Genomic DNA, 19023 nt, shown 5'->3' on the forward strand with positions numbered 1-19023 from the left:
AGGTCCTCTCCCTTCTCTTTCAGCTTGAGGACCCCTCAAGATGGAAAAGCCTTCCGGATCTTTGCCGTCAGGCAGTGAATGTCCAGCGCCGGGCAGAAGGGGGCATCTTCAAGAGGGCTTTGGGTTTTGCTTTTTATTTTTATTTTATCATTTGGGGGGTGGGCGGGGGATATGGAGAAGCAGGAAACTTCCTTTGAATGGTGTTCAGTGTCCCACCCTTCCCGCCTCGGTCTCATCTCCGCACCACGGAGAGGCGGCATCCTCAGGATCCTGGCCGGACAGCTGGTGGCCCATCCTGCTGACACCTGGCAGGTCTCCTTCTGGGCGCTCTCCTTGCACAGCGTCCTGAGATGTCCCTTGCCGTGCGCTCTTCTGTGGGTGGAGAGAGGATTCCAAACCTGCAGAGAGCAGGGGCTGGGAGCTCACGCCAGGAGCCATTCAGGGGCAAGGGGAGGGGCACTTGAGCACGCAAAGGGTGAGTTTCAGGAATGGAGAAGAACGTACTTATTTAAAAGTTTTAAAAAACACAGTCCGTCCCTATCAATGAAGAAAAATAGGTTTAATGTTTGCTGGTCAGACAAATGGGCCGGAACAAGGGGGCGGGAGATGTGAGACCTGGGCTCCTCCCTGGCACCTGCCCCCGCTGGCACCTGCCACATGCAGGCTGGCTCTCTACACAGCAGTGCTGGTTTATTCCGAGTTCAGCAGGAACTCCAGAGATTTATCTTGTCTTTGTCTCTCCCTCTATCCACGTGGCCTGTCTGTGTGCTGCCGTGACCTTTGGTCTCGTTGAGGACGAATGAACCAGGACCCTTTCTTTACCTGCTCCCCACTATGGCTCATGGCCCAGCCCGGACTTGTTCCTGCACCCCATCTCACACCAGAGGCTTTGCTTTGCAAGCGATTCTGTTTGAAGTCCCCCCCACCTTTTTTTAAAACTCCTAGTCTCTTTCGGCTCCTCTGAGATGCCTAAGGACGGCCAAGAAGGGTTGTTTTCTTGCTGCTTTTTCAAATGACAAATGCGTAGGCTCACCCTCCATCAGATGACCTATTTTTTAGCAGTGAGAGGAATGGATTCCTTAGGACATTCCTTGCCTACGTTGGCAGCTGATGGGAAGGGGAACCGTTTGTGGTTATGAAACCGTCCTGTGGCGTGATAACAAGAGACGGCAATGTTCAGGCAGGATTTCTCTTCCTGTTTTCATGAACAGTTCTTGCCAAATGTTCCGCGGGCTCCGAGGAGCGCGGTGCTCTCTGGCTTCCATCGCTTTATAAAAGCTCATCGTCAGCCCAGGCCAAACACCCACAGTGAAATAAAATACCCTTTTGTAAATAGCATTTCTGTGCAGAAAGTAAAATTCCACCCCTTCACCACCAGGCTGGCCCATAGGTCACTTTTGTGAATGCCCGGTTCACATTCGATTTCCCTCTCCATCAGAATGTTCTGGAGGCAGAGGAACCAGGAGAAAGTAAAAAAAAAGGAAGAAAGAAACTAAGTCTGGACAAGGCCCTCTACCTGGGGAATCAGGTGGCAGCCTGTTGCTGAGACCCTCTAATTAATGCAGAAGCGGAAGGTAAATCGCTGCCCCGCCTTAGAGAGTTTGTAAAAGCGAGGAAACACCAGCCTGACGGAGCTGCAAGGAGCCGCCTGCCCTGTTTCCTCAGGTGGGGTGAGCTCGCCGTGATTCGTAGGCTCTGACTCTTCAACCCCAAATGACAGAGCGAAAGAATTTGGTCAGCCTGTCGGGTATCGTGTCTGGTCACAGCCAGAGCTGCAGACTTGGAAACCTCTGGACTCGAGGTGTCGTGCTGCCGGACCTGGGCTTCATGGGACTTCTGCTGTGTCACCAGCCTTGGAGGCTGTGGTTCCGGGGAAACTGCACATTCAGGTTTTAGAGTCAGTGACAGTCCAGGGGTAGCCCGGTGGGTTTCCTTTTGAATCATCCCTTGAGGGAGAATCTGGAACTGCCAGTTTGTGTCCGTTCCATCTTTTTAAAATTAAGAAGCCAGGTTCCTGAATCCCTCATTAACTGGCCCGTCTAATGGGACAGAAAGTCCTCGCCCAGACCAGAGCTTGCTGTCTTTTTTGTCCTCAAAAACATTTTGAAACTGGAACAGTTTTTTCTTCTGAAAATGGAACCAAGGTTGCGAAGTATAAAAAGCCCTCAGTGGGAGACCACCTCTAATTGTGTGTGTTCAAGGGGTGGTTGTGTCATTGGTCCTTAACCCATAAAAACATGACACATCAGGCCAGCAGTGTTCCTGGGCCTCCTGCCCCCAAAATGACATGTTTCTGTTTCCTCCAGACCTTTGCCCCACCGTGTTCTGATTTTTCATATTGTCTGTAGGCTCACTCAGCCCGCAGCTTACGTGTTTGCTTTTTTCTATGAAAAATATTGTATTTTACTACTTCCCGTGTACAAAAGTTTATTGTAAATTTTGTGTGTGTGCTTTGCATCAACAGGGACCACGTTGCTATTGTTTCAATAAAACCGGTTTGATTTCTAAAACGTTTCTGCAATGTATCATTTTACAGACAAATCCTAACAGCTTGTAAAATGAAACATTTAGAACCTCCTGGCTCTTGGCTCTTTTGTTTATGACACTTCTACCAGGATCAGCGCACATAGGCTGGAAATTGCTGTGTCCCCAGTGTCTCTTCCTGGTCTTGTAAGGACCATCCACCCCTAGGACCTCAGTTCATTTTAGTTACCCCCTTAAAGGCCCCATCTCCAAATACAGTCAGGGTGGAAGTTAGGGCTTCAACACAGGAATCTGGGGAAGGGGGACAGAACCCAGCCCATGACAGTGACCTTCTTCCCAGGCACCAGCCCCTTTGTGTAATATTGCAGGCATGTCCCTTGCGTTCCAATGCGCTTGGCTGATGTTTATCTCTTCTGCTTCCTCAGCCCCCCTACACGACAAGAGCTCGTCTTTTCCTTGATGGCAGGGATAGCTTTTCTGGTTAGTAAATATATTTCAGCTTTTAAAATGTTGATATAAGAAGAGTATGTAAGGAATTGTGCAGCTGGGTTGCAAAAATTACGGGGCTTGGACAATGACGACCAGTGGTCACAAGGCACTGTTGACTCCATGGATGTGCCCCCAGCAGCAGCTCCCCCAGGGTCTTGGGGGGCCTCCCTTCCCAGCCATCCTCCCTCAGAATCAGCAGCCTGCCTCGGCACCCCTCTTCCTCTTGCATCAGGACCTTCTTACATCCCAGGACTCCACAGTCACGTGCCCCAACCCCTCGTCCCCAAATGTGTAAAAGTTGTGGCAGTGGGGGTGGGGGTGGCAGGAGGAGGGAGCCTGCGCTGCTCCTGCAGAATTCATCCGAGACAAGGCACAGATCTGCAGGAGCTGGTGACAGGCACAGATCTGCAGGTGGAGCCTGGCGGTGAGACCCGCTGACAAGCTGCAGGTGGAGCCTGGCGGTGAGACCCCCTGACAAGCTGCAGGTGGAGCCTGGCGGTGAGACCCTTTGACAAGCTGGCGCAGGGGCAGAGAGTGTGGACCCGGGAGTCCCCAGACTGCCTCCTCCTCTCACCAGCTGTGGGACCTCAGACAAATCACTCTGCCTCTCTGGGCCTCAGGTTGCTCATTTATGAGGTGGAAATTTAATCACAACAGCTGTGCAGCAGGGTGAAGACTGAATCCAGTGAGCTCAAAAGTGCTCACAGGGAGGGCTCAAGTAGTGGTAACCATTGCACTGGTTGGGATATATTTTGGCTGCAGATAACAGATGCCCCACCTAACGGCCCTGCGATGCATTAGAAATTCAGCCCAGACCTGCTGAGTCGGAACCTCCCGGACAGTTCCAGCACCTGTGTGTCCACAAGCCCTCTGGGTGATTCCAGAGCTTGTCCCCACTGGAGTATCACCACCCTAAAGACATCCGGGTATCTCAGGTGAGCAGCTGGAGGCGAGTGACTCCAGGGCAGCGGCTCGGTGATGTCAGGACCCCTGGTGACATCGCTGCAAACCCCTCACCCCCCGCCTGCGGTCAGGATGGCCACCAGGCCCCACGCCATCCCCACATGTTGAGGGGACTTCTCAAGCACTTATCCCGGGACTCCTACCTACCACTGTGGTCAGGCCCCTGTTACATGAAGCCAAAGGCATTCCTAATGGAGACTTCAGCAAAAACTCAGCACCTGAATTATATTTGACAAGTGTGATTAAGTTAAGAAGTCCTTGTAAGAGGTGTGTGCTTCCTAAACGAGGTGACATCAGCTTGGTGCCCAGCCGGTCCCCAGCACAGAGGAGGCACTTGGCTCAGGTGAATCCCTTTGCCATCTTCTTGAGTTGGGCAGGAGGGCCAGTGGGCCTAGGCTGGTGACTGTTGTGGGGAAAGGAAACACCCTGGGGACCACGGCCGCTCTTGATGAAAGGGGGAGACAGCAGGTGAGCTGGGAGCCTCCTTGCTGACCAGCGGCCCGTTCCCGCCAGTGCGGGGACAGCCGGGGCACATCGGGAGGCCTCTGGCCCACCTCAGAGCCAGGCCAGGCACTGACGGAGGGAACTGGTGAGGGCTTGTCCCATACAAGTCAGGTGCCATCTGAATGCCATCCAGGAGATTCTGGGAGGTTCTCGGAAGAAGGCTTCCAGTTCTGCTGGCAGGATGAAAGAGTCAAACAAATGTCATGAGGTTTTCATGCACTACGCCTTTGGCACATCATTGGTTGTGTTTTAAGGGTCTAAAAGATTTGTTAAGCCCCAGTAGGACAAGTTTTGGTTTGGTGTGAAAAATCGGAAGGAAGGTGGATAACCAACCACACAAAATAAACCAACTAAAACGTGCTGATGTCAGGGCCGCCGATGTAGCTGCCGAGGTCAGTTATTTTCCTTTTTCAGCATGGAGTTGCCACGCGCTGAGGACCCAGGAATCCTTTGCCCCATGTCCCCCTTTCTCTGCATCCCCAGGGACCTTTGGGTGGGGCAGAGAGGGAGAGGCAGGCCTCTGCTAGGAGCCAGAATCAGGCCTTAACGTCAGCCTGGTCCTGGGTGGAAATCTGTCTGCCTGTGACCTGCACCCACTGGCATTCGCTCTCTGTTGCCAGGCCGTGGAGCAGCGGTCCGTGGGGCTGTGTGTGCACCGGACGCTAAGCACACCTCCAGCGCGACCTCATTCAATCCACACCCCCACCCCACGGAATCCCAGTGACCCGGTCCTTCCCACTTTCCGCTCTGCCATCCTCCTTGTGGCATTTGTCCGAGTGGTTGAAAGGTGACCACTTGACCGTCCTGGGAAGGAGGAGTGACAGTGGGGAAGAGCGAAAGCCCAATTGCAGCTGACTCCGGCCCTTTAATTTTGGATATTGTATTTTTCAATTCTAGGATGTCCAAATGTCTTTTTCCAATTTTCTAATTCCCTGTGAAATTTCTCACTTTTTGTTTTATTTTATGTGTCAAGAGCCTATTTCAAAATAAAGCCCCGTTCCGAGGTTCCAGGAGGACTTGAATCTGGCGGGGGGAGGGGTACTGTTGAACCCAGTCCCGCAGGTTGACGCCTATCCTGCAGGCCGAGAGCGTAGCAGCTGATGGTCCACATGACCTCTTACCCGCCTGGGCAGGGGGCTTGGGGATCCATTGCCGTCCGCTCTCCAGGGTCTCTGCTCAAGCCCTTCACAGCTCTTCTCCATGGAGCGGTGCTCTGGGAATTGGTGAGCGGTGTGACTTCCGTTGCTAGTCTGTGTACGTTCCCATTTTTCCTTTTTAGTCCCTCGTGTTTTGAAGCTTTGAAATCTTCCCATATGAACTTCTGAGGGGCAGGACCCGGAGCCAGCGGGTCTGGGTTCAAATCCAGCCCCTGCCATTGATGATCTGGGAGACCTTGAAATGTGCCTCGGGCCCTCATTCATAAAATGGGGACTATGACAGCAGCACTTTGCACAGCTGTTATGAGGCTCAGACAAGTTAACATCGTTTTTTGAAAGCATTTGGGAACCTGGCACATTACACAGGCTGTATGGGTGTTAGTTGTTACTGCTGCTAATACCATTATTTTAATAAATGTATCGTGCATTCCGAGGATTTTTTCTCTCTAAAACCCTGCCCTGGGCCTCCAGGTTTTCCTGCTGCTCTGACTTCTACCTCAGGGAAGGGGTCATTTTTAGTTCTTGAGTTTCTAGACAGACTTTTTTGTTTGTTTTTAAACTTTTTTTTTTTTTTTAAACCTCATTTCAGACTTGCGGAAAAGTTGCAAGGCTGGTTACAAGAGCTCCTGTGTGCCCTTCGCTCAGATTCCGCAGACAGTCGCTTTAATGCCCTTGTGTCTGGACAAATCCCTCGCTTTTTCTTTTACGATGTTAACATTCTTTAAAGATTACTGGCCAAATCTGTCGTAGACTGTCCCTCACATTGAGTTTGTCCAGCGTTTCTTCATATGAGATTCAGGTTACGTATATGGGGCAGGGGTCTGACGGAAGTGACGCTGTGTCCTCTGTGCGCTGTAGCAGGGGGAACACAGCTATTTGCCGTGTGGCCGATGTGACTTCAATCACTTGGTTCAGGTGGTGTCTGCCAGATTTCCCCACGATGAAGTTCCTGTGTTTTCTTGTACTAAATCATTCTCTCGTGGAGAGAGATGTTGAGACTAAGCAAAATATCTTAGTCCCTGTAAAACCTTCACTCACTCGTTTTAGCCTTTATTGATGATTCTTGCCTGAGTAAGTATTTTATGACAGCTGGCAAAGGGCGACTTTTTAAACTACACTATGCCTTCCACATTTATTAATTATAAGGAAAACGTTCCCCTTTGTCCCTGTTCACTTGTTTACTCACACACACACACACGTGTCGTATTTTATATTTTATAAATGTTATATATTTATGTATACTTTATATATTTTATGTTATTTATATATATTACATATATACACACACACACATATTGGTCCAGGCTCAGTAGTTCTGGTTTTATGCTGTGGATTACAGGGCTTTCCTATCATTTTTCTATTTATCGTATTTATCTTGCTGTCCTTCGTTTTAATTTACTTTGGTGCCTAAGCCATCCCAGATTCAGCCATGGGAGCCCTTTCCAGCTGCCTTCCCTGCCCTCGGGACACGGCCCCAGTTCTGGCACGGCGTTCTGGCACCACGTTCTGGCACTGCGTTCTGGCACCGGATGTTCCCAGCTCATCTTGTACCTTCCTAGCTGCGGTCCTGGAAATACCATTTCTCCAAGGAGCCCTTTTAGTGGAGATAGTATCTAAATAGACATAAAACTATCTGCCAGAGAAAATAGGTCGAAGGATGGGATGCTCATGTCTCAAACAACAAATCTCATGAAGACATAGCAGAAGTGGGTAGAGTGGTGGGTCTCCCACTCTGCCCAGCCTCACCTGCTGCTGGGAGGGCAGAAGCCTAAGGCCAGGCACATGCATGGTGGGCCAGGCAGTGAGAGGGGCTCACATGAAAAGGACGCCAGGGGAGGGCGCTGGCCACCAGACACTGGGTCCTTGGCGTTCTAAGAGCATGAGGGAGGAGCCAGGGGGCATCAGAGGAAGGAGAGCCGGGGGTGGGCGCAGGGAGCCCAGGCTGCCGAGAAGGGAGGGGGCCCAGCCCGGGGGCGCCAGGAGGAGAAGGAGGGGCTGCAGGCCCAGGGAGCTGCCCTGCGGGCAGAGAGCTGGTGGGCAGGGCAGACAGTGCCAGGCTGGGGAGGGACCCAAGCTTCCACTCAGGGAAGCAGGAGCCTGGGGAGGGTCCCAGTCAAGGAAAGGGGGGCTCTGCCCTCCACTCTCAAAGGAGAAGAGGGGATGGAGGGCCCCCTGAAGGAACTGATTCGGATTTGAAGCAACAAGGAAACCTGATTGACCAGTTTTATTCTACCAAGCTGGAGAACTGAGGTCAGGTTCATCATAGGAAAAATGAAGCGGCACCTTATCTTGCACACCTGGGCGCGTGGCCTGGCAGTGCGTGGGGCCGCCCATTCTCATGCTGCTCCTCACCACAGGCCCCTGAGACAGGGGTGGCCTCCCCACTGATGCGGAAACAGGCCCAGGGCGGCTGAGCACCTGCCAGGTCCCTGGCTGCGGGTCCCACCGCCAGTCAGCCTGGCCCCTCAGCTGCCCCCCGGCTGGGCGTCCTTCCAGCTGGAGCCATCTCTGGCCTGCCTGTGCGTTCCGTGGGGCTCTGAGAGTCGAGACCAGAAGCCCGGCTGGCCCTTCCATCTGCCTCCCCACTGGGGTTGGCCTGGAAACAGTCCACTCTGGCCAAATGGGTGTCTGAGGCGGAAGCATTTGCTGATGGACACAGACATGGCCTTGTCACACAGGGGTGCTTGGGCGCAAGTATGCAAGGGCGGGGGGACTGTCGCAGAGAGGCCCTAGGTCGGCTCTGTGAGCACCTCCTCTTTCCCCAGCTGACCTGAGCAGGCCAGGCCTGGAGCAGGCGTGACGGTCAAGAACCACCTTCCTGGGCTCCCGAGGCCACTGGGACGACATGCCCCTCCCAGGGGAGGCTGGCAGAGCCACGGGATGTCTGATCCCAGGTGGAAAATTGAAACCACACTTCCCCGCCACTTCTCCATTGGTCACTGGACAGGGACCGCATAAACAGCTTAATTCGAACCATACCACCTCCACCCTCTGCTCTTTCCCAGGGCTGCCCCCTGCTCACTTTGGGGAGGCAACCAACACGTGTGATGTCCAAACCCAGGCCTGTCTGCTCCTCTTCGTGGAGCTGAGCCTGCTGGGACATCGGGTCTTGTCTTCACAACCACCTATAAAGGACAATGAAGCCCACTTGTCAGATGAGGAAACTGAGGCTTGAGTCAACTCACTTGGCCAAGGTCATGTGGCCAAGGCCTCCCCTAGACCCAGCTGCCCTTTGTGAACGTGGGGCTCCCCAGGGACACACAGCCGCTGCTTGCACGGCCAGAACTGAAAGCCTGTGCGTGTGCCGGCCCCACCCCAACCCGCCGGGTGCAGTCAGTGGGTAGAGCTCCGTCTCTGAGCCCCTGCCTTGGAGCTGAGCTGGGCTTCACCCCAGAAGTGTGGCCACAGAAATCTCTGCACTGCTGTCTTCCAGGGACGTCACCCCCCAGGTCCTCATGTTGTGTCCTCAGCCCTCCCTGTGCCCAGGGCCGTTTTCATCCCCAGCACCACCAGACCGGGGAATAACTGACAAGTCAGGAGCCCACAGGTTAGAGCCCCAGTGCGTCCCTTCTGACTGTGTGACCTCGGGCAAGTTTCTTAACCTCTCTGAGCCATGCTTTCCTTTCCTTATCAGTACAAGGGGACAAAAACAGCATGTGTTTCATAGTGGTTACGAAGATTTGATGAGGTACTGTGTGTGTAAGGCGCTTGAAACAGCATGTGGACTGTTTACTAATGCTAACGGATTATAACAAAGGCTTGCAAATGTGTTTGCTAATATCGCAATAGGACGTGAATAGTTATAAAAATAGCTGAGCAAGGATGTGTGCTAATACCAACGCACTTTGATGAATGTGTGAATAAATAAACACAAGGTTGCCTGACTAACCCTGGATAAACGTGTGCATGAGCCTGGTCCTGTGGTCTGGGGTGTATGTGTGCGTGCCTGCACACGTGTGTGCATAGGAGTAACTCGAGAGCCCAAGGGAAAGGGAGGGGACGAGAAGTATGAATACGTCTGATGCAACGGAGCCGCTATGCCCAGAATTAGTGTGAAGCAAGCTGTACCTCTGAGACCGTAGGGTTGAAAACAGATAGCTACCAGAGTCCCAGAATGTCCTGGGTTAGGTGCACTGCTGTTCTCAGCTCTTTACAAATATTAACTCATAAATCCACATGTGGTGGGTGCCATTATTAGCCCCATTTCACAGAGATGGAAACTAAGGCACAGAGAGGGTAAGAGACTTGCCCAAGGTCACACAGCCTGGAAGGAACAGAACCAGGATTCGAGCCTGTGGTAGGGTCAGAGTGCACACTCCGAGCCGCTAGGCCTGCCTCCTGTACAGGAGCCCCTGACCTGGAGTGTGTCTCAGCCACGTATCAGGACCATGTGACAGGATGCACTGACTGGGCGTGGGAGCATCAGTTTCATAACAAATCCTCCAAACAGGGCTCAGCATCGCTTCCCCAGCACATGGGTTGAAACCAGAAGCACACTCTTCAAAAGCAGCAAGTCAAGAAAGATAAGGACAGGCTGGGGCTAATTGATTAATTTACAAATTGGAAGCGACAGGAGGGAGTGGGCTGGCCACATGTGCCTAAGTCCTGGGCCCAGGGAGCCAGAGCGTCCAGAGGGCACACGGCCGGGATGACCCAGCAGGTTGGAATGGGCTGTGGGCCAGCGGGTGGCAGGTGACGCATGGCAGTCTGCTACCCGTGTCTCATGCTCCAACCTGGCATGTCCCCATGAGATGGTTTACTTCCCGACTCCGATCGTCGCACTGGAGTTAAATCAAAGACAGTCCTGTTCTTAGGAAATACACACTGAAGTGTTTGGGAATAAAGAGACTGACATCTGCAGTTGACTCCCAGACGGCACACACACTCACACAATAAAGCAAATGGGGCAAATGATAAAGCAAAGGGCCAGTGAAGCTGGGTGGAGGGTGCACGGTACATGCAAGTAGCCCCAAACTGTGACATTGCATGTGCAGCCCGGCACCTCTCTCTCAGGCTGTGGACGTCCCCCAGCCATGAGACACACCTGTGTCCTCTCAGTCTGCCTGCTGCAGGTCATCCAGCTCAGGTGGGCGGCCCACTGCTCAGAGACCATGGGTGCCCTGGGCAGCCTGGCCTCCTCCTCCTGGCTCCAGTCATGACGAAGCGCCCACGACAGGAGGCACGGGGCTGATGAGGTGGTTGGTTCCTTGTCCTCAAGGCAGACCCCGCCCCGCTCTCAGACACAGGGCAGGGCGTTCCGAGGGTGAGGAGGGCCTGAGGGAGCCCGGCGGCCTGGGGTGGGTGGGCATCGGGAAGGCCTCCAGGTGGAAATAGTTTATGACAAGACCTGAAGGAGGAGAAGAAAAGCTCAGAAGGGGGCAAACTGTTTTTCAGCAAACCTGTGAGTTAAATACTATTGGCCGATTTTGTGGGCGGGAATTGAGGCCCACAATTAAGCTGCCCTGTGGTCTGTGGCTAGGATGGCGGCCCTGGGGTCCACAGTGGGACGTTGCCACTGCTTCCATCATGTCCAAGGAGACAGGAACCCCCTAGTGCATATGGGGAAACCGGACCAAGGGTCACCCCTAAACCTGCCCTCTGAACGTCTCTGTGTTCCTGAGCTGCTTGGATGCCCTGGGGAGCGTGGGAGCACACAGGTGTTGACCTGCAGGTAAGGAATCTGGGCACGAGTCAGGCCCAACTCGGCCACTTTTAAGCCCTGTGATTTTGAGTCTTAAACCTCCATCTTCTTGTCTCTGAAACAGATATTAGTGGTGCCCAAAGCTTTGGCTCGAGGCTTGACGAGCGTTGTAATGACCATGGCAATGCTAATCAGAGCGGCAATCACTGCGAGCTAAAACACTTCATCATTCTCCCCATTTGCGGCCCAGATGCTAAGGAACTAGGCCCAAGGCTCACTATCCGGCCAACTCCTTTCCTCCCAGACTATGTGGGTTTGTTTTTCCGCTTGTTGCTTTGCCAAAGCGAGAGTAACAAACCCCGCCACCTGCCACTTAGTAAGAGGAAGATTGTTATTATAACCAAAAGGACACAGGTTGCAGCAGGAAAGCCCGTGCGTCCCGGCCTGCAGTGTCCTTAGACTCTGCACGTGTCCTGGAGGCCTCTTCCTCTGTGATCTCTGCGTGGGCTTCCAGGGCCTGGCGACCCAACCCCAAAGTATCGTCAAGGGGAGGGAGTTTCAAGGCTGGCCCCGGGGTAGTCCCAGCGGTGTCCTTGTTTGGCCTGGCCCGGGGGCCTCAGCTTACCTGGAACAGCTGTCTGCAAAACGGCCCCAGGAGGCTTACTCCCTGACGGGTGGCGGTGGTAACAGTGTGGTCACGTGACAGCTGCGGGCAAGGAGTGCAGGCAGCCGGGCAGGATTCCCAGGGGACCGCTGCTGTCTGCTGAGCTATTTCCCCAGGAATTCTTTAGACTATGAACCATGTCTATCTCCCTGATAACAGAACCGGAGGGGTCACGCCATCCTCAGCACTCAGGATGACCGACGCCTTCACGGGGTGGGTGCGTGGAGGTGCCTGAATCCCAACAGGGAGGCGAGGATCAGGAACAGCGATGCTCCGCAGCCAGGCTGTGACGCTGCTCTGACACTGGCTTTGCACGGCCACGAGAGTGGACTTGCTCATTCCACCCACAGATGCGTTCTCAGAGCACATGCTCTTGGTGGAGTGCAGGGACAGAGTGGTTCCTGGAGGCGCCGTGATTCCGGGGAGGCAGATGGTGGGCCCACAATCGCCTGCAAGAACGGCAGTCAGAGGCGTGTGGTGCCATGAAGTGGGGCTTTCGAGTGTGCGGCCAGGAAGGCTTCCTGGAGGAGGAATCTGGTCTTTATCCGAGGAGCAATGGACTACAGCCATTGAAGCTGTCATCTGGGGATGATGTGATTAGACTGGCATTTTGAAAGAGTATTCTGGTGACAGGGTGGAAAATGGATTGTTGGAGTCCAGAGTGGAAGCTGGAAGCCAGGCTGGAGGTCATCGCCCAGCCTTATGAGAGGCCTCCAGCTAATTATTTCCCAAGCATTTCCCTCCGCCCTGAGCCAGAGGCAGCTTGGGGTGGTGGATATGGGGATGGAGAGAAGTGGGGGGATTGAGAGATACTAAGGCAGCTACATGGATAGGACTTGGGGGTGCACAGGCTTTGCAGAGCAGGTGCAGGCAGGGTCAGAGCCTCCTGTGGAATGTGTGGCTCCATGAAACTGGCCAATGGTGGTGACTACTGTCACTCCAGGCATCGCTAGGCTGGGGAGGGAGGGAGAAAGAAAAAAATCTATGTTATTGCAAATTAATAAAATACAAAATGTCATCTACAGTACAACATTATTTTCCTTTAAAATGTACAGATAAAAGACTGAAAGAAAATTCACTGATGATGAAAAGAGGTTCTCACTGAACAGGGGATTTTCTTCTTTTTACTTTTCTCTATTTCCCAAATTTCATTAATGATCATGCACTCATGCTACAGTTAGGGAAAATCACACATGAAAACATATGTATGTCTGATCAAATCCATGCCTCTAATGGAGGTAGTTTTTCAATGTTTTCCAGGGAATAACTCTGGCTGTTCACAGCAGGGAGAGGGAGCTCCTGGCGCTGGGACTCAACGGCCCTTGGTGTCAGCCTCGCCCATTTCCACTAGGATTTGCCAGCCAGACACAGCCTCACCCCTGAGAGCCTCTCTGGGGAAGAGTTTCGTTCCAGTTATTAAATCCGAGCTTGTGGAGTATGCTCTGAATTCTAAAAGTTCATCATAAATTCATTTTTTTAGCTTAAATGTTACATTTCCTCCCGTTCTCCCAAAGAAATGTGCAAAGCCAGCCACAGCTTGATGTGGCTGACATTTTCCTGCAGCCCTTAGGCCTTTCAAAAAAGAGGTGGTGCTCCCTTCCCTGGCTCCAAAAGCCAGGAGAGATGCTCTGTGTTATTTCATTTCTGGCCCCGAGAAGATAGCACATGGGCAGGGAGAACCACTTTGAAGAAACCTCCACCATAAATCCTGTCTGTTTGCTTGGGAAGGACAAAAGATTGGCTGGGATCCTTTTAACACGTGAGCCTGTGAGGCTGGGCATGATGCACTGGTACCCTGACATTTGGGAAGCCTCTAGGGAAAAACACAGCCACATACCAGCGAGCAAAACCACGCCACTCCCAAAACATTGGGAGGGGATGGCACACAGGGGCCTCTACAGCCTCCAGACAATAATTTCTAAAGGGCCTCCCTCTGCTTCAGTGGGTTCAGCAGAACTGGGGGCGCGGAAGACTCTGACCCCTTTAGGGTCCTGGTCTGCAAAGCGTAGGACTCTTCACTGAGTTCTCGTTCCAGTAGCCCAGAACTCAACCAGCAGGCATGACAGGTGATTGTCCTTCCTGGAAGAAACCTGAAGGACAAACTTCTGCCCGGACAAAATAGTAATAGTAGTGGCAGTGATAGGGTTATTCTAACAATACAGTTGACCCTTGAACAACTTGGGAGTCAGGGGTGCCAACCCCTGTGTAGTTGAAAATCCACGTATAACTTTTTATTCCCCCAAAACTTAACTAATTATAACCTACTGTTGATTTTATGGTAGTAAATGATCAACTAGATTAGTTTTTACTTATATTTTATGCATTCATGACATACCTAACTTTTCTTAATATTTTCGATATTTCTAGGCTACATGGCTCATCTGTGAGTTTTTCAAATTGTTGCAGATCTCCCCCAAATTTTCCAATATACTTACTGGAAATCTGCATTTAGGTGGACCTGCACAGTTCAGACCTATGCTGTTCAAGGGCCAGCTGCAGGGATAGCAGCAGTGATGACGGTGGTGCTGTGGGGGTGGTGATAATAGAACAGTGATCAGAGCAGTAATAGTAATTAGTAGTAACAGCATACATTCAATTCAGCAAACATCTATTGAGACCTACTGTGTGCCGAGGCCTATGCTGAGCCCTCATAGAGCTTAAACTCCCCTCCTCTGCTCCTCTGTCCCTGACAACGTAGAGCGCCCGGGAGTGAGGGGGCTTAAGGAATAGAAGGTCCTTGTAGTCAGTCCTGGCCTGGAGGTGCCACCCCACCCCCACCCCACCCCAGAGTGTGGAACACTGTTTGTCCTCAGCGCCTGAACTAATCCATTGTCCAACTTCCCCCCGACCCAGTTACATAAGTGTTCCTTGAGGCCCGGCCACTTCCAGATGGCCCTGTGGCCCAGCCCACCAGCTGCTCCCAGGATGTGAGCCCTGGTCACGCTGCATTCCTGGGGCCTGGAATTCCCGGGGCGGCCGACACGGAGCAGCCGCTAAAGCGCAGGGAAGGCCAAGGGCACTGAGTCATTTGTGCTCCTGGCTCTTCCCGAGAACAGCTGCACCCAGGGGCGGGGCTGGGTCCCCGTGACCCCAAACATCTGGGCCCTCAGCACAAACCGGCCTCGAGGAAGGCACGTTGGCACCCCCCTCCCAGCCCTCCCAGTCTGCCCCGTCCCTCCCGTGCTGCCTGGACACGGTCCCGGCCCCTCCCGTGGCATGAATCCCCCCCACCTGCCCTCAAGTCATCCATCCTCCAGGCATGTCCAGGGACCCCCGGCTTCCCAGACCTCCAAGCCCATCACGATCACCTGGGAGGCTGGTTAGGGTGCCCACTCGGGGCCACAATCCCATAGGTCTGGCAGTGGGCCCCAGATCCCTATTTCTGACAAAGTCCCAGGCAGTTGTTCCTCAGACCAAACTTTGAGAAACACTGAGACAGATGGTATAGTCTTATTTTATATGGCATATGATATACACCCAAGGGAGGATATCTATTTTATCTCTGTATACGTACAGATAGATACATAGATAGACATAGATATAGATGTAGTGATATATGTTAGTTTCCTGTGGCTGCCGTAACAAATAACCACCAACTGCCTGGCTTAAAACAATAAAAGCGCATTCTCCTACCGTCCGGAGGCCAGAAGCCTCTAAGGGCTCTAGGGGAGGGTCCTTCCTGCCTCTTCCGGCCCCAGAGGGCTCCTGCATTCCTTGGCTTGCGGCTGCTTCCCTCCGCCTCTGCCTCTGTCTTCGCATGGCCTCTCCCTCCGTGTGCGTCTCCTCCTCCTCTGTCTCTTACAGGACCCATGTCCTTGGATTTAGAGCCCACCCAGATGACCTACCGTGATGTCATCTTGAGATCCTTAACTTAATCACATGTACAAAGACCCTATTTCCAAACCAGGCCACGTGCACAGAGTCAGGTATTAGGACCTGGACATATCTTTTTACGGCCACATTCAGTCCACTACATATTTTATATTCATACACTCGTGAATTGGCCTCTAAGCAGAGAGACAGGAAAGGTAGCTGAGCCCCACTGCGCCCCGAGGACGGAGCTTCAGGCTGTGGCCCTGGCCCCTCTTCTAAGTGGGTGGGCTTGCGCTACAGCTGGGAAGGCTGCGGACCAAGTGACAGGTCTTCCCCTGAGACCACAGCCTCTGGTCGGCAGCTGCCCCGCGGCACTGCACTCTTCACCCCTGACGGTCTGCCCCCCTCCCGGCTTCTCCTCGTGGCTTCTCCCCTGCCTCCTCAGAAGGCCGAAAGGCCAACCTGGGCCTCTTCCCTTCTCACTGGCCCCATCCTCCCTGGCAAAGCTCATACCATCCCTGGATCAAGTGCCACTGACATTCAGCAACCCCATACCCATACTTCCCATACTTCCACTCTTGCGTCTTCTGAGCTACATAGTGCCGGAGAGTTCCAGGGCCAGCTGGCCACTGGCTTCTCCACTCAGATGCCTTCAGGATATTGTGACTGACGGGCTTGGAGGTAGTCTGTCGGAGCCCCTGTTGTCCTGCCTGTAAGATAAGGACAGTGGTCCGTGGCCTTGGAGGGCTGCTGCTAACGCACAGGGAGATATGGCAGTAAAGCCGGGCACAGGGTGAGCGCTCAGAAGCAAGGTCCGCGTCTCACAGGGCAGATGCAAACCGTACGTACAGGCAGGCAGGCAGGGGAGCCCAGGGCCGGGAAGCAGGGCTTCAGCCAGTTTCTCCCACATTCCAAGGTCAGGGGAGGCGATCACTCCCCAACGTCTAGGAAGAACCTACCCCTCTTTCTTCTCGGTGCATGAAATTTAAAGCCAAGGCCACAACTTTCCTGCCCTTCAGCAGGGAGCTTTGGGATTTAAGTGAAAATCTCCCATGGAGAAGAGAATCAAGAACTTGAACTTACTTTTACTAAGGTACAAATGACCGACAGCAGATCATTTCCCAAGAAAGAGCGAGTGCAAGGAGCCTGGCCTCCGTGTCTGGTCAGGTCAGCAATCAAGGGGCCCCTCCCATAGGTGGTGGTGCCGAATTGCCCACCACCAGGGGGCAGCAGAGCACCAGGGATCAATTCATAAATACAAATTGGTGGGGGGGGGTCTGAGTTAATCTCTGGATAAGGTGCAGAAGTCCTCCCCACCCGGTCTAGGAGCCCCTCTTCCTCCTTCCACCTGCATGTGTGCTCCATCTGCACGGTCTCCATGGACCGCCAGGCGGCTCCTGGTGAAGACCAAGTGAAGCAGGAACCCAGTTGCTCAGACCCAGTTTTGCACAAGGGGACTGAAGCGCTTTCCACGTTACCCAGAGAGGATCCTAGGGACCAGCCCCAAAACTGCAGACCTCTTGATGCCTCAAAGTGGGGTCTCCTCGCTTACCTGGGACTTTCTTGGAAAGGCAGTTCTCCTGCCCCGTCCCAGACTGACAGCCTCGGGATCCCTGGCGGAGGGCCTGGCAATTCAGGTTTTCCCAAACCCTCCACGGATTCCCGTGCAGCTGAGCTCCCAGAACCCCTGCTCTCAGTGAATCAGGCAAGATGGGGACACCAATTTCTTCACAGACACGTGTCCACGGTGCTCTGAGGAAGAAAGGGAAGAATAGCGTGGTGCCGTGCGGTGTGGTGTGCTAGAGGGCGGTGGGTCTGGGGCAGGGGCCAGTACTGTGAGCCTCTCTCTGTGTAGGCAGGTAGGTGGTGAGGGTGCAGATGGGTGAGCACATGGTCACACAGTGTCGTGACCCAGCCCAAACTGATTTCCAGGAGGAGGAAATAGAAAGTGGTCGTAGGGTTACCATTTCTCCAAAATGAGCACTTCTGTGACTAAAAAGAAGCCCCAGGACCTTTTCCAGATGCTAGAATAGAGGTTGCCCAGTTGGAGGCACCAGAAAGGAGGGGAACCCACTGCCTGGATTCAAATCCCTGCTCCACACTTATGATCTGGGCCACCCTGCTAAGGACAGCTTCCTGCCCTGTACAGTGGGGACAATAATAGCACCCAGCAGATAAACTGTAAACTGGTCGTGGGGGCGAAATGAGATCATTCCCGGCCCAGAGTAAACACTCAGCCAGCGTTAGTGAATTTTCTGAATTCACGGGTCCTGTAAGTGATAAAAATCTATGTCCTGGTCTGACTGTTTGTTCCTCAGAGGGTTGAACAGAGTCACCGTATGACCCAGCAGGTCTACCTGTACTGGCACCGCCAGGAACCGGAACCGGTGCTCACCAAAACCTGGCCCTGGAGGCTCACGCAGCAGGATCTACCATCGCCAAAAATGGGCACCACCCAAATGTCCATCAAATGATGGACAGATGAGCAAACTGTGGTCCATCTGTACAAAGGAATGGTACCTGGGAGAGAGAAAGGAGCAGGGTACTGACACCAGCTACAGCGGATGAGCCTGGAGAGCAGAATGCTGAGGGAGGGAGCCCCCGAGTGCGTAATTCCACAGAAATGACGTGTCAGAACAGGCAGACCCACAGGGACAAGAAGTGTGTCCGTGGTTGCCGGGCGGTGTTGGGGGGGAAATTGGGGGTGACGCCTAAGGGTACAGGGTTTCTTGAGGGATGAAGATACGTTCTAAGATGGTAGTGTTGGTGGCAGCATGACCTGGAAGACCCGAAACGCCATTGAGTCGCACACTTCAGACTGGTGAATCGCGTGGTGCGTGAATCAGACCCCAAAAGAGCTGTTAAAAAAATAGTCCTGTTTTCCCCATGAGATGCCCTAAAGCTATTTTTATTGTTTATGGGAGGGGGGAACAGGGCAACCTATGAACATTTAAAAATTTCCCCAGTTGGTGCCCAAGAAAAAAGGTTAGAAAAGGTATTGAGTTGAATCCACTGTCAACTGAGAAGGCTCTGTGCGTTGTTTCTAGAGGCTGCAGGCTTCCTAGTTGGATTTTGTCTGTAAATAAAGCAGATGCTGTGGTGGGCTAAAGCCCCAAGGATTTTCAGGGGCTGGAGGCTAACTTATCAGGAAAATTCCAGCATCTCCAGGCCCAGGGAGCCGAGCTTCCAGGCCATAGCTGCTCTCGAAGGCTGCCGCCAGGGAAGCCCGCCCAGGCCTTATCTCCGGGAGGAAACGCCCCCACCCTGCCCCAGATGTTTGTGCAGGAGCGGCCCAGGCAGTCACGGCT

The 19023-nt window shown here is 53.2% G+C and overlaps 1 protein-coding gene and 1 long non-coding RNA gene across 4 annotated transcripts in view; one reads left to right on the forward strand and one right to left on the reverse strand.

Moving 5' to 3' along the window:
- The window catches only part of CRISPLD2 (cysteine rich secretory protein LCCL domain containing 2), a 60612-nt gene extending 58102 nt beyond the window's left edge, over positions 1 to 2510 (forward strand). Inside the window, exons 15-16 of one of the 2 annotated variants that reach the window (XR_001855872.3) lie at positions 24 to 1574; positions 1666 to 2510. Coding sequence is in view for 1 of the 2 variants with exons in the window: in XM_017677695.3 (XP_017533184.3) it covers positions 24 to 78 (55 nt within the window). In the remaining variant the exon portion in view is untranslated. Of the gene's footprint in view, positions 1 to 23 lie in introns of both variants that reach the window. The other variant, XM_017677695.3, reaches the window with a different exon arrangement.
- Positions 2511 to 6896: 4386 nt separating this feature from the next.
- On the reverse strand, positions 6897 to 18483 carry LOC118967521 (uncharacterized). Of its 2 annotated transcripts, XR_012126918.1 has the most exons (7): positions 18073 to 18483; positions 17268 to 17467; positions 15536 to 16425; positions 14338 to 14427; positions 11864 to 12856; positions 10642 to 10944; positions 6897 to 8722 (listed from the first exon to the last, which is right to left on the reverse strand). It is a non-coding gene; the product is annotated as an uncharacterized lncRNA (long non-coding RNA). The 2 variants fall into 2 exon arrangements; XR_012126919.1 differs by lacking the exon at positions 15536 to 16425.
- Between the last annotated feature and the right edge of the window lie 540 nt (positions 18484 to 19023).

This window comes from Manis javanica, chromosome 17 (genome assembly GCF_040802235.1).
Source record: "Manis javanica isolate MJ-LG chromosome 17, MJ_LKY, whole genome shotgun sequence".
Classification (NCBI taxonomy): domain Eukaryota; kingdom Metazoa; phylum Chordata; class Mammalia; order Pholidota; family Manidae; genus Manis; species Manis javanica.